The sequence below is a fragment of the Rattus norvegicus genome, chromosome 6 (assembly GCF_036323735.1).
Source record: "Rattus norvegicus strain BN/NHsdMcwi chromosome 6, GRCr8, whole genome shotgun sequence".
NCBI classification, from domain to species: domain Eukaryota; kingdom Metazoa; phylum Chordata; class Mammalia; order Rodentia; family Muridae; genus Rattus; species Rattus norvegicus.
The window spans coordinates 114996095-115011305 of NC_086024.1; the positions used below are offsets into that span (position 1 = coordinate 114996095).

General features: G+C 39.2%; 1 protein-coding gene and 1 long non-coding RNA gene across 50 annotated transcripts in view; one reads left to right on the forward strand and one right to left on the reverse strand.

Moving 5' to 3' along the window:
• The window catches only part of Nrxn3 (neurexin 3), a 1631407-nt gene extending 1623428 nt beyond the window's left edge, over positions 1-7979 (forward strand). For 26 of the 49 annotated variants that reach the window (XM_039111661.2, XM_063261440.1, XM_063261441.1 and 23 more), the window contains one exon: positions 5144-7979. In XM_039111661.2, the coding sequence (XP_038967589.1) occupies positions 5144-5445 (302 nt within the window). In that variant the 3' untranslated portion in view covers positions 5446-7979. Of the gene's footprint in view, positions 1-4519 lie in introns of all 49 variants that reach the window. The other 23 variants (XM_063261425.1, XM_039111627.2, XM_063261427.1 and 20 more) reach the window with 3 other exon arrangements.
• On the reverse strand, positions 5862-14148 carry LOC134479241 (uncharacterized). Its single transcript, XR_010052314.1, has 2 exons — positions 13057-14148; positions 5862-9208 (listed from the first exon to the last, which is right to left on the reverse strand). It is a non-coding gene; the product is annotated as an uncharacterized LOC134479241 (long non-coding RNA).
• Positions 14149-15211: the final 1063 nt, after the last annotated feature.

A 15211-nucleotide genomic window follows, 5' to 3' on the forward strand; every position in this document is an offset into this window, starting at 1 on the left:
TCTCATGTCTACAGCTACCTGAAAGTTTTTTTTTTTTTTACCTACTCTGTAATAATTCCCGTTTGTAATAATCATCCTCCCATACCTGGCAGCTTCATTTCAAACTCCGGACAACCTTAATTCCTGGCAGTGCCAAGAGAGAAAAATATCAAAGCTTCTACAATTTCAGAAAGTAGAGACCAGCAAATTTTGGCCTCAGACTTTCTTGGCAGAGGGCATTGTTTATAATGTCTTATCACTACAACTCCAGGATAAAAAAAATGTTGAAGGAAAGGGAAGATAGTTCTGAAAGATTTCCAGATCTTTCTTAGGACGTGATACCCATCGTGTTCTTTTTAAAATAAACTGATCTCACGTCACTTTGAAACTCGGTAGACCTTTAGAAACTGCCAGTTAGGAAGCGTTAAAGCCCTCTATCTATACGATTTGGAAAGTTTGGATTTTTACTTTGGTTTGAAATCACAGATACTTGCTGGGCTGTTGAATGAGAAAAGCAAAGCAAAAGGGAATGGTCCGATTCAACTGTAAGCTAAACAAGTTTTCTAGATTTTTTTCAAAACAATCCCATGAAGCTCTAGCAAGAATTGAAAAGAGAAAACAAAGGGAAAAAATGGTTGAATTTAAGTCTTTAGTTGAGTGTTTCAGGCGGTACAGTCAAAAGCAAACAAATGCCCTCTAGTGATCATGAAGACAGTGATCTTTTCTTACTTGAAGGTCAAAGAGTTTGGATTTATATTTAAATGAATGTCTTCTCAGACTCACAAATTATTCTTCTTCAATATGGTCTCCTCCCTTGCTTAAGAGGTCTGTTTCTGTTGTAGCCATAAGGAACATACAACTCAGGTTTTTATGTTGGTAATAAAGCCATATGCTGAAGATTTATTCCTGTTAGCCAGGATTAAAGGGAACCCAAGGTTAACGAGACAGCTGCAGGTAAAAGCATCTGGATCCCAGGCCTGACAACCTGAGTTCTGTGCCCCCAGAACCCACCAAACTGCGGGGTTGATATCTTATATTGTAATTTCTGCATACCTATGAGTGTAGCTTGGACAGGAGAGTCAGTAGCCTGGAGGCTTGAGGATGTGCTACCCTAGAGCACACATGGCAGCCACAAAGAAGAGACTCTGCCACAACAATGCAGAAATACAGCACCAGTTCTGAAAATTGTCCTCTGACTACAACACACAGCCTATGCCACATGTGTGCCATTCTCTCTCTCTCTCTCTCTCTCTCTCTCTCTCTCTCTCTCTCTCTCTCTCTCTCTTTCTCTGTGTCTCTCTGTCTCTTATTATTGCTGTCTCTCTGCGTCTGTTTCTGTGTCTGTCTCTGTGTCTCTCTGTCTCTCACTTTCTGCCTTTGTCTCTCTCTCTGTGTCTCTCTGTCTCTTATTATTGCTGTCTCTCTGCGTCTGTTTCTGTGTCTGTCTCTGTGTCTGTCTCTGTCTGTCTCTGTCTCTCTCTCTCTTTCTCTCTGTCTCTCTGTCTCTCTCTGTCTCTCACTTTCTGTCTCTGTCTCTCTGTGTCTCTCATTATTGCTGTCTCTCTGTGTCTGTCCCTGTGTCTGTCTGTCTGTCTGTCTGTCTGTCTGTCTGTCTCTCTCTCTCTCTCTCTCTCTCTCTCTCACACACACACACACACACACATACACACACACATACACACACACATACACACACACACACACACACACACACATTCACACACACCACAGAGGCAGAGAAAGGAGACAACTCACTTTTTTATTGAAAAGAACACCCAGTCTTGTTCTGTCCTGGAAAGTAAAGTTGCACTTCTTCCTCATGGCTGCAAACTTCCATCCAAACACTGCCCTCTACCTAGATCACCTTGAACACAGCACATGCATGCCTTTCCATACCCCTACAAATGTAAGAAAAATAGTTTGTGCAAGATTAGTTTTTAGGGCTAGCTTACCTTTAGGGAATTGCGCTCCAAATCCCATTTATAAAAACTAGCAAAAGTGTGTAAATTATGTATTAACTAAGTCGCAAGGTATATGAATTATATATGTTCACAATGAAAAAAAAAAGGCATACTGGCCTAGCAAAGCAAACCCGAAGTTCTGCAAACCATGCAAAGATCATTTTGCTCAATCGGTTCAAACTCTGAGAGCAGAATCGAAACTCAAGCTGACACACCAGACTACAGACTATCTTGAGATTCTTGCGAAGATACTTGCTTTTCTTCCCTTCATAAAACAAAAGTATCTGTTAAGTGGGAAATAATCATACAATTTTCTATTGTCCCTGCCATTCTGAATGATTCTGAAATTATATCCATTTCCCCCTGACCAACCAGTTCTTGCTGGGGACCACAATTATTGGCTAGATAAGGAAACAGCCAAAGATTTTTGTGTGGTTGCTACCAGACCCTCCTCTTTTTTTTTTTTTTTTCAGAGCTGGGGACCGAACCCAGGGCCTTGCGCTTCCTAGGCAAGCGCTCTACCACTGAGCTAAATCCCCAACCCCCCAGACCCTCCTCTTAACATACCTGGACATGTCCAGAGAGCATAGATGCAGTATTCCTGAACCACAGGTGGTGTTTAAAGATAGAAGCCGTGGGATGCCAAGTAGAACTGTTCTAAGAATGAAGCATTATAGGAAGAATCATGGCAGACAGTGTAAACTTAAAGGCTTGACGCTCCAGAATGTCTCTGGAAGCCTGCAGTATTGAACCTGCTGCAAATCCCAGTCAGGCTTTGTTGCTAATAGAGGACGAGGGTATCTGAACAATGGGCATATTTATTAGCAGAGGCACACACATACCCTAGCCATCTCATCTCAGTAAAATAGCTACCGATAGCAGCACATAAAAGGGCCTTAAGTTCAGCTCAGAAAGAGCCTTCTGAGAGTATGGTATCATCATCTCAACTTTCTAACTGGAGAGTGAAATTATGCTATTCCTGGGAGTGAGTTTGGTTAGATCCCAGACACTGCTCCTGTACAGGAAAAGGGCCAAACCATATAACCTGCTCCTACCTTCTCTAATCTTCTTAGGTCCAGAGATCCCTCTCCCTTAAGTCCAGAGACTCCTCCTCATCTCAGAGCCTGCTTTTGCTCTAAACAGAGGAAAGTAGATCTCCTCTGATGAGTTGCTCACTGTTGGATATCCTGTCTCAGCTCCCCCCACCCCCACCCCCCGGCAGGAAGCCAGAGTTACTAAAAGTTATTCCACCTGAAAACTGTCTCAGTGCATCTCTCTGTGGAATTTGAAAAGAATCTATGATTTAAAACAATTTTAGGTTATGGCTAGACTTTATCTTTCTAGAACAAATGCAGCGACAAGGCACAAGTGGTGACTTCTTGAAATTGCTCTGCTTCAGTCAAACAGAGATGCCAAAGAGACTTTGTCTTGAAGACATGGGAGGAAAATGTCAGCCTCATACTCTGCCTTGGCAGAGTATTCCTTGCATCTGTGATGTGCAAGAAACCATGTTTTTATGAAGTATTCTTAAATTGCTTTTCCCCTGCTGTCCACATGCTTAGTAATCATATGATAATGAAGCTTTCTGGGTAAACTAGTATATATATACAAATACACACACACACACACACACACACACACACACACACACACATATATATATATGTATATATATATATATATATATATCCACTCTAATAAAGAACCACTGATTTCAAAACTGACTTTGCTAAGTCAATTTTTTCAACCTAAACATGAGTTTCCAGCCAGTCATGGATATCTAGACTCTGCATTTTTAAAATGGAGCTTCTAGCTCAGCCTATGTTTCCTATAACCTAAAAGCCTTGAATACACAAGATACATCTCATGCTAATGTAAGGCAAGTTGTCATTTTCCCAGTCAAGGGAGTTCCAAGAGATACATAATCAAAGTGCATCAGGACGAACATTTAAGCCTCTTGTTTGGACTTGTCTCTTAGCTAATGGGAAATTAGTACAGCCCCAAGGCAATACAGGAAAACTTTTCGAGTTCTTTGGTCTTGATCTTGGTCTCAGTAAAATGGAAAATAGATCATTTCCATGCTCCTGAGAGCTAAAAGATAGAAACCAAGAAAGCCGTAAAGAAATGTTACATGCATATTGATGCAGCCATAAATAAAGCTCGCTGTATATGTAACACACACACACACACACACACACACACACACACACACACACACACACACACACACACGTGAAGTCTTCGTAGTGTTCCTAAGAATATTAATGCCTGAAAGTCATCATCTTGCCAGAAGAGCCTGAAACCAGCCTGTTTGAATTCTGCCACTCGAAATCACTTGAGAGTATCTTTAAGATCTAAGACTCTGATTTCAAGCTTCCAAATGTTGGGTAGGTAGAAGCATATAATGAGCTTGATCTCGGCCCAGAATAATAAGGCAATAGCCAGAAATTACCCCTATGCAGATGCAGCTTATTTTGTAGTAATTTCAGCAGCATAACCTCTGCCCCGCATTCGTTAGAGTAACGATGAACTGTGTTTATGCCTGTACTAATTATGTCTTTTTTTCTTTTCAATCCCAGGAGGTGAATTAGTTATTCCTCTTCTTGTAGAAGACCCTTTAGCTACCCCTCCTATTGCTACTCGTGTACCCTCCATTACACTCCCCCCTACCTTCCGCCCCCTCCTCACCATTATTGAGACCACCAAAGATTCCCTGTCCATGACCTCTGAGGCGGGGTTACCTTGCTTGTCGGACCAAGGCAGCGATGGTTGTGATGATGATGGCTTGGTGATATCTGGGTATGGCTCAGGGGAAACCTTTGACTCTAACCTGCCCCCTACTGATGATGAAGATTTTTACACCACCTTCTCCTTGGTAACAGATAAGAGTCTTTCCACTTCAATCTTCGAAGGTGGCTACAAAGCGCATGCGCCCAAGTGGGAATCCAAGGACTTTAGACCTAACAAAGTCTCGGAAACTAGTAGAACTACAACCACCTCTTTGTCCCCTGAGCTGATCCGCTTCACAGCGTCCTCCTCGTCTGGGATGGTGCCCAAATTGCCAGCTGGCAAAATGAATAACCGTGATCTCAAACCCCAGCCTGATATAGTCTTGCTTCCGTTGCCCACTGCCTATGAGCTAGACAGCACCAAACTGAAGAGCCCACTAATTACTTCCCCCATGTTCCGTAATGTGCCCACAGCAAACCCCACGGAGCCAGGAATCAGACGGGTTCCGGGGGCCTCAGAGGTGATCCGGGAGTCCAGCAGTACAACAGGGATGGTCGTCGGCATTGTGGCTGCTGCCGCCCTCTGCATCTTGATCCTCCTGTACGCCATGTACAAGTACAGGAACAGGGACGAGGGGTCCTATCAAGTGGACGAGACGAGGAACTACATCAGCAACTCGGCCCAGAGCAACGGCACGCTCATGAAGGAGAAACAAGCCAGCTCCAAGAGCGGCCATAAGAAACAGAAAAACAAGGACAAGGAGTATTATGTGTAAACATCACACCACCAGTCGTATGCGAATTGAAAACAGAATTATTTCTATACACACACCTGAATACTTTGACAATGAGATTTAACTTGTTGGATATGTTCGGTGAGTTGGGGTATACCACGACTATGGTGGGAAAAACCATTTTTAAAAGGACACATACGATGGTGTATCTCTCTGTAATGGTGAGCCATGGTGCAAGGTCATAGCCTTTGCCTGAAGACAGAAAATTCTCTCTGCCCTGCTGTATCATAAAGCACACACTTAGTGCCCTGGAGCAAGTCCATGACTCCACTTGACTTTGGAAGCTTCCTTCTCTCCGGGACCTTTTGAAAGGGGTAGAAGACTATGTGACTTACTTGTTCCTTCGATCCAAGTGAGTCTGTAATGATGTTTGTGACTCTCGACTGTAACAATGTTGGCTTATTTTTTGTTTGTTTGTTTAATTATGTAAAAAAACAAAAACAAAAAAATGAGAAAAGAAAAATGCTTTAAAAAAATACAAACAAAACAATACAAAAAAAAAAAAAAACCCAGAAATACCCTTATCTGGTTCTGACCAGTGTGCGTGTAACTTTCCAAGACCTGAGGGGAAAATAACTTTTGGGTTTTCATTTATTTTTTGACAATGACTGCACGTAAGAAGAGAAGGAAAAAGAATTACTCAGAAAAAAAGTATGAGACTCTTGCCATATGAACTCAAACTCAACCATGGCATTCACTCCACGTAGCAGGTTGTGGTGTCTCTAGAATCAATCGTTAGTTTCCTAATGCTTTGGTGAACCCATGTGGTGAATGATAATCCGTTTGCAAAGCAGGTCCCCAAGATCTAATTCCAATATTTGCCATTCAAACCTACGACAGATGGGTTTTGGGGCTGGTGTCTTGGTTTCACTTAACAAATACTGTCCCTGTCCATCAACCCAAACTGTGTGAACAGGGCAAACATAAGCCTCACAAATTAAAGCAGAGCCTTTCCAAGGGAAGGAAAGAAGGGAAAGGGGGTGGACTGGGTCTGTGAAATGCATGTAAACAAAGAAAAAAAAACACAAAACAAAAACGAAAAGACAATGCTAGCATCTGTTTCAACAGACTGACTGCAGGGGAGTTCCCAACTCGTAATGCAACCACAAATGGTCACACAAGCCGCGTCATGGCCGAGTGTGAAAGTCATAGTTATTCCCCTCCCCTCGACATGATAACGGTTTCCATGTGGTTTAACTTTGTAGCCTGATGTGAGTAAATCCTTTCCATCTCCTCATGTCTCCCTTCGCCCAATCTTTTTTTAAAAGACAAATAAATAAATGAATAAAGCTGCTGTGACACACACACAAAAAGGAATTTAATAGTATAATATATATAAATAAATATATATACAGATATATTTATCATGGTATGTTTGGTGGGATGACTGACACAGAAACCTGTTAAAGTCTTGAAGTGGAATGAGAATGTTATTTTAAAAGAAAAAAATAACAAAACAACAAAAAAGTAAACCTTAAAATGTGAAGAAAGTGTGAGTTTCTTTTTCGTTTTGTCACAGTTAACTGTGTCAAAGAGAATTTAAACAACAGACAACAGAAACTTCTCAGATTTTGTTTACATATTTTACTACATTTTTGCTGGTATAACCCCTCAGTCGTGTATGTACATACCGCTTTAAGAACTGTTATTTCCTTTCTGTCTGTTTATTCGGTTTGTGTTCCATTCTCTTTCTGTCTTCTTTTTGTAAAGAGGAAGCAATGTACAGAGTAAAAAAAAATAATAATAAACAAACTGGTTTCGTTGCCATAGCCATTCAAAAAGCAAGAAGATAAAACAGGACACATGCTCGCACAGAGGCGAGGTGTGTCATCTGGAGGGGCAGGCGTATGCGATTTCTCTTGTACAGATGAAAACCAATCAGCTGTTTAGATTTAGAAATCTACTCTTGCTGGTCTTTGTAAGTTGCATGAATATTTGACTTTGAAAAACAATTATCCTAAAGACATGGGGCAGAAGGCGCAGTTTAAACAATGGCAAGCCTTCACTGATGTGTATGGAAAGTGGTGTTCCTCCTTATCCGAGATCTCAATGTGTTAAGAGTTTCCCTTTTTTTTTTTTTTGGTTGTTGTCATTAAAAAGACAGGACTGTAAAAGAGTATTAAAGCACGATTTTAGATAAATGGCCCAGCCCATATGAAGTTGATTATATCTCGATGTCTGTGACAGATTGCTGTTCTTGGAGTCGTGAGATCTTGTGAACTGACCTTCTCCTTTCTTTCCATTTTTTTTAAAATCGGAGTAAAATCTCATTTGTTATATTCCTTTTAGTGTAAGTTAATATCTGGACAGTTTTACGGGAACCTGTGCATTCTGTATGCGAGCTTTCATCGGATTCCTGTTGTGTTCTTTGCAGACCCTGAAAGAGATTTTTTTCATAACGTTGTGATGTTCCTGCTTTTTTTGTTTTGTTTTGTTTTGTTTTTCCTTTTCTCTTTTATTTCCCATTTGCTTTTTCGTTCAAGGATATGCTTAGCAATAAAATGTTCTTCCCAAAACCCTGTGTGACGGTTCATGTTTATTTTCTTAACACTGGTAAAAGATCGGGCACACAGCTAAGTATGTCATATTTTAATTAAGAATTGAGGAAACTGGGGTTGGGAATTTAGCTCAGTGGTAGAGCGCTTGCCTAGGAAGCACAAGGCCCTGGGTTCGGTCCCCAGCTCCGAAAAAAAGAACAAAAAAAAAAAAAAAAGAAAAGAAAAAAAAAGAATTGAGGAAACTGGAACCACTTTCATGTGCTCTAGGCTGTTCTGACCATGTACTGATTACCGAGTGATCTGAAGGGCCTATTCATGGGATAAGTTAATCCTCACTCTCTGTGAGGTTTTTGATTGCTGTGATGGACAAAGAGGGGAAGGAGAAGCTGCATCCCAGAAAGGTAAGATGTCGGAAACATTGTATTCTGAAAAATATTGCTGGAGGCTTTGCTATCAGAACTGTTGGGTATCTTTAAGTGTTTTCTATAAGTTAAAACACTTGGAACATTATTCAGGAATTATATTCAGATATAACCTTAAACAGGAAGCTTTGGGAAATCTAAGCTTCCCATCACAGTACAGAACAAACTACAAAACCTCACTGAATTATAAAATGAAAATTGAAGCTTCTAAGTGTTACTAGTTCCTTTCTAGAGTTTCCACCCATCAGATTCTTCGTCTGCTCAGTTTAGCTTGTATTTTTCTCATAGCAATGGAACTTTCAACACACCCTTCCTTTGCCAACTAGGTAGTCAATGTTATCCCCCTTTTTGCACCCTGATCCCCAATTTTCTATTTAACTTTGTAACTGTCCTCTAACCAGTGTTAAAAGATACTATTATGTGCTTTCTGGTTTTGGTAGAGGCATAGTTACAGTGTTGACTATCTTGTGACTGGGTTGCAATCAGGTTCAATGATGCCAAATTATAGGAAGTTCTTTTTTATAGTTACTATCTTAATAACTATAATTACTTAAAAAAATCAACAATGCCCATGATGTAACAAAGGCTCTGTTGCTTTGATCTATGTAAACTGTTTAATCTGCTTTAAAGATGAAGGAACAGATCACAAGTAGCTTAAGGAAAACTAGTCTGATACCTTCCAAATCATGTTAATAGTCACATTATGCTTGCCCAGAAGTCAATGCACCGTACATGGACTCTAAGGTTAAGTAGAGTTGGTTGATGTCCAAGAGGGCCTCATGAGTACACGTGGCTCAAATTCACAGATTCTCTGAGATTTCTCTTCTGCAAAAATAAATATAAATAAGTAAATAAAAGTATTAAACCTCAGTGGCTTAATTATGCAAGGTAGGATTTTTAGGCTTGAAAGATCACTTAAAATAATGTAAAGAACTTTATCTTGTTTTCAATACAGAGAAGATTCTTCATATTAGCCTCGTTTGTGTGGTTAATTGTGTCCTATTCCCTAGGTACTAAGTTCCTTCTCTCTTTAGCTATTCCATATCACAAATGAGACACAGTAAAATAATTTGCTTAGTAATATCAAACCATATAACCAAGTCGTTTCATAGTTTATTAGGTATAATTGAGAAGCATAGCCCCAGCTACCAAACATATATCATTGACATTTAACAACACAAGTATGTCTAGCATAATTTAAACAAAAGTCTAGAAGTCTGGTTCAATAAAATAAGGATTTAAAAAAGTTAAAGTCAAGAATTTTGCAGCTAAATCTTGCACTGAAGTTTTCAGACAGTAGACTGCACCGCATTCCCATAGTTACTCAAGCAGTATTTGTTAAAAAAACAATGCTCCAAGCCCATTCATAGAAACAATTTTCCATTGTCTTTCAGTGATGAAGTTGACATGGCACTGTCCCTTATACTAAGTTTAAATTTGGCCCTGGGTTTGGGAATAGGGAGGCTTAGTTGGGATTCTAGCCCTCAATACAGGCTGTCTCTTTGTCAACGGTGAAACTTTGACTATACTCACCTCTTCTTGGAAAGCATAAAGGTATCACATATACATACCTTGTAGTGTCATTTTCAAATTACATGATCTAATGGGGATGTAATTTCTGAGCACAAATACTAACCCATAGCCCTGAAGGAATAATGGCAAATTATTAAAAGAAACAATCAGTTATTATTAGAGCAAAAAAGAATCCAAAATTTCTTCTGAAAGTCTCGAAAACATACTTATTGGAAGTTGGCAAAGCAACCCTTTTATTCCATCACCTGAACCGACTACTTTTCTTATTTCACTACAATTGAATATATATATATATCCTGACTTTTTGATCCCCCTTGAGTCTTGTACCAGTTTCTCACACAGCTCTCTAAAAACCCAACTTTTAGCCAACTTCTGGGTGCATATGCTGTAAGCAAGATTTATGTGGTAATGCATTCTGTGCTTCAAAGGGCTGTCTTCTGTGATTTTAAACCCAGAGGCTCTCCATTGCCTTAGAGCAGTGGGTCTCAGTCTTCCTTTAATACAGTCCCCATGTTGTGATAACCCTTAGCCATAGAATTATTTTGTTGCCACATCATAATTGTAACTTTGATAATTTGATGAATTATAATGTAAATATCTGATATGCAGACGGCCTTAGGCAACCCCTGTTAAAGGGTTGTTCAGTCCTCAAAGAAGTTGTGACCCAGTGGTTGAAAACTGCTGCTTCAGAGACTCCTTGAAATTCTATACCTAAGGTTTCTTCTTGTGAACTTTCTAAGTCTCGCTACACACTATATACATCGTAGACCATTGTGACATCCAGTTTTTGACATTTATGCAATCCATCAAACATTTTTAAACACTTTATGCCTTGACAAACAATCTATTCTGACCTGTTATTACTTTGTTTCATTGAAGAGAGAAAATGGCAATTAGGATTTTAATCCCTTTGGTTCTCATACAAATCTAGATACAGTTTTAATCATGGAATTTGAATTTTCTCCAAAAATATCCAAATCCTGTATTTGATCCAGCAAAATTAAACAATTACACTGTGATCAGGTTGATAATTCATGTATTTATTGAATGTTTTATAAATAATAGTGTAATTGAAGATGCTTAAACAGATTAATATAGTAAGAATGTCCAAAATGGACACGGTACTGAATACAAGTCAGCAGTCAAAAAGTACAGAGACAGTCCTTTGAGGATTCAGAATACTTTACTTAAGGGAATAATGATATACAGAAAGTCCTTGAAGACTTAAAAATGGCTAGAAGCTTCTTATAGGCCTTTATAATTTCAATAGCACATCATGAAAATAATTACTATTAGAGATTTAGAATCTTGTCAGTGGAAGGCGAAAGGGGAGTAACAGAGAGGCATGGGGAGCTCTGATCACAGGCCAGTATGTCAATGGGTATAGAGGACAAGGACATGCTTGAACAAGGTCATAATTAATCTATCCTCAGTAAGCTTGAAAGATGAGAGGAGGAATCAAAATTCCAGATCAGATGCTAATTGAAGAACACTGGCAAGAAGAGGGCCTTATGCCACAGGAAATAAAAAAGAGACATCAAGCAGAAGCTTCCGTATTTTTGACATAACAGAAGATGAGGAAGGTATAAGAAGAGATTCAATGTTCTAAACAAACAGAGATGGAAAGGCCACCTAGAAGCAGTGCTACAAGCACCTTGAGGAGTCTGCTGAGTTAATGAGGTAATGAAATGACTTTCATTTCTTTTATTCACATGTATAAGAAGACACACACTTAAAATTAAAAATAATAAAGAAAGTAATGAATGAATAATCAAATATTAAAAAAAACTTAAATGACTTCTCTGAGGTCACATAGTTAAAAAGGAGATAGTGATGAGAAATCCAATCTTGTAATTCTTAATTTAGAACCCCTCCCTCCAATTATGTAGTGATTTCTCTAGAGAATTCGTTTTCTATTTTCTCAGGAACATTTGAAAGGAAACCTCAGGGAAAGGATGATAGGATGCTGTACGAATCCATGCATCCATTTATTCTTCTGCTCTTTTATGACAAAATATTATCATCTGAATTAATGAATAGAAATTTCTCACAGTTCTAGAAACTGCGAACCTCACAGAAAGGTCTAAAAGATTCAATTTTCTGACTCAAAGACAGCCATCCCTTTGCTGTGTGTCCACGTGGTCTTTATTGTCCTCATAAGCAATGAGAGAGAAAGCCATCTAACTTCTCTTTACAAAGCTATTACTAGGATTGGCTAGTGTCCTTTCCTGACGACTCTGGTTAAAGGTACAGTTACATTTGGAGTTAGGATTTGGATATATGAACTTGGTGTGGGGCAATTTTCAGTCTGTAGCAGATGTATATTAGGTACGACATCTTAAGTGAAACTTCCACAGGACTGCATAGAGAAGCAGCAGCTCTAACATTGAAATAATAGCATGGGCCATATCAAAGAGTAAGCAAAACCACAGAGACTGAACCACAGCATAGGATAGAATCCTATGAGTAGGGACCAGGACAGGAGAATATTGGGATTGTTAAGAGTCAGGCCATACAAAACAAAAAGCCATCAAAGAAAGCCAGTTCACTGAGGTATAGAAAATAAATAATGTGAGTCTCAAGAGGGCCTGAAATTTCTGTGTTGAGAAAAGTATGTTCTAGAATCAGTATACGATGGCTTACATTGTGATGCCATAGCTTTAGATAATTAGCCCACTAAAGGCTCTGGTTTTAAGCTCGTAATTACATTATGCCTATCTTGCAGGTGTATTGGGAAAGATTAAATGAAATAATCCATGTAAATGCTTAGCATATGCCTGGAATATAATGAATCTTAATAAATATTGTGCACTAAAACAATATACTATTGTTACACACATACACACACACACACACACAGAGAGAGAGAGAGAGAGAGAGAGAGAGAGAGAGAGAGAGAGAGCAAACAAAAGCAGCAACTACAGCTACAATTGTGCCTTGCCAGCACCAAAGACCTTAGTAAAACATATAGAAGTAGTGTTGAAATTGGGTCTTGTTCTTCCTAGCTCCTAGAAATAAGCCTCAGACTCAAAATCTATTTAGGAACACCTTGGCCATACAGCTAGGCTCTTCTCTGGCTAGAATCATAAATAAAGATAACCCTTTGATTTTAATCTACATTCTGCCTTGTAGCCGGTTACCTGTGCTCAGATATCATGACTCCATCTCCTTACATCTTCCGGGTCAACTCTCCTGCCCAGCACTCTCCTACAATTCTCCTCCTCCCAGAAGTACCACCTCCCATTTCCTGCCTAAGCCATAGGCCATAGGCTTTTTGATTGACAGGTGATGCATCCATACAATACACAAGACATTCTACAAAGTAGGACTGGAGAGATTGCTCAATAGTTAAGAACGCTGGCTCAGTGGTTGAGAGGACACTGGCTCTTTTTCCAGAGGAAATGTATTCAATTGCCAGCACTTACTGCGTGGCAGCTTATTACCATCTCTTAACTCCAGTTCCAGAAAAAAATCTGATGCCCTCTACTGGCCGCAATGAGGATTGTATGCCCAGGATGCACAGTACGTTCAGGCAAAACACGCATATATAGACAATAAAAATGAAGGAAAAATACTTTTGAAAATATATGTTATACAATCATTTTGTACATTTCTTTGATTCCTTTGCTCCTTTTGCCAAGAAAATATGAATTTCAATTACCTCTCACTAGCAAAATTTTCAGTATTACTGACAATGTATTTCTGAGCTTGCGATTGGCTAAGTCCAACAGCCCTGCTTGTCTTGATCCTTCAACTCTCTATATGAGGTTCCAGCCCTAGACTCTCAGCTATCCTGAGGTAGCGAGTCAGTTAAACACTGAAAAGGCAAGATACCTTCAGGCAGTTCTGCCCCTAACATATTATCTGTATTTTGCTTTTAATTTGACATGGCTGTGAACGTTTTGAGATAATTCACCAAATAAAGAGAAGAGTACAACAGAGCCTGTTTTACCCACCATTTAGCTTCAGGATTTTCATTATCTCATTTGCTTTGAAGTCACCATCCAATAGACTATAGTTCAATATTACTCATTGTTTAAAAAAAATAGCAACAACAAAAGGGATCATTCATTGAATTATCTCTGAGTCTCTGGGTCTTAGACTTGATCTCCGTGCTTCTGGTTTTGTGAACTTTCATTCTTTCTGATGAACAATAAAAAACACGATTCCATTTCTTTATCCAAGACCACACAAAAGAGGAGATTAACCACAAAATGGACCCTTCATCGTTTAATGAGATTGCCTGAAAACTGAAAGGGATATTCAGCAGGTCGCTATTTGAATTTAAGTGTGTTCAATTGCCTTTTGAAATGAATGAAAAGCCCATAGGTCATAGGTAGATGCTACATCTTGTGTGAGATGTGGCATTGTATGTTAGAATCTTCTTCAAGGAAGTGGGTATGGAGGAATACTAATTCATACATGTAGAAATTAACAACTATTCACTTTACCTGTAGAAATATAGGCACCAATCTACTTCTGTTTTTCAGTAGTCAAATCTAATATATTTGTATTCATATTAGGTCACTGACTTTATGCCTTATGACCATGAAGAAAAATTATACTTAGTACTCTCTCTCTCTCTCTCTCTCTCTCTCTCTCTCTCTCTCTCTCTCTCCTCTCTCTCTCTCTTTCCCCATATATGTGTGTGTGTGTGTGTGTATACATATATTCTACTCTCTCAGCAATGTAAATATTCTATTCTCTATTCTCATTCTCCTCCATTTTTTGACCTAGAAATTTTCTCAGTGTTGTAAATAGATAATCAAAGACAGAAAAAACATGTATATGGGCTATCTGATAGCCCTTTCTGCTTTATGACAGAGAAAGTGTTAAGAGAAGGTGCAGACTGTCACTTGGCTTCATGGGATGGAATGAAATGGAAAATAATTGGTTTTAAAGCACTTAATTTTTCCTTTTCTACTCTGTTCTGTGCCCCCTGGCTCATTTTATTTTATTTTAGTTTCAGATTTTGGAGAGCCAGCAAAACACATCTAAACACTCTGAAAGAAGATTGCTTAGGTTTTCAAGAACACACAGTAGTGTAGACCGAAGGTAGATGAAATATTGGGGTCACTAAAGCTGAAAATGCTGACGGTCCCTGATATGCTAGTGTACTTTGGGGAAATGAGTCTCTGTGTGTTACGTGGGTATGCTCAGCAACTGGATGTGTGCTGGTTTCCAACATGAAAGGAGAAGACAAGGATGGCTCTTTATCAGGACCCAGACAAGAGCAAGTATGGAGGAGACACAGTGGGGCTGCTCCTGACTTCCTACATTGGATGTGCTTACTCA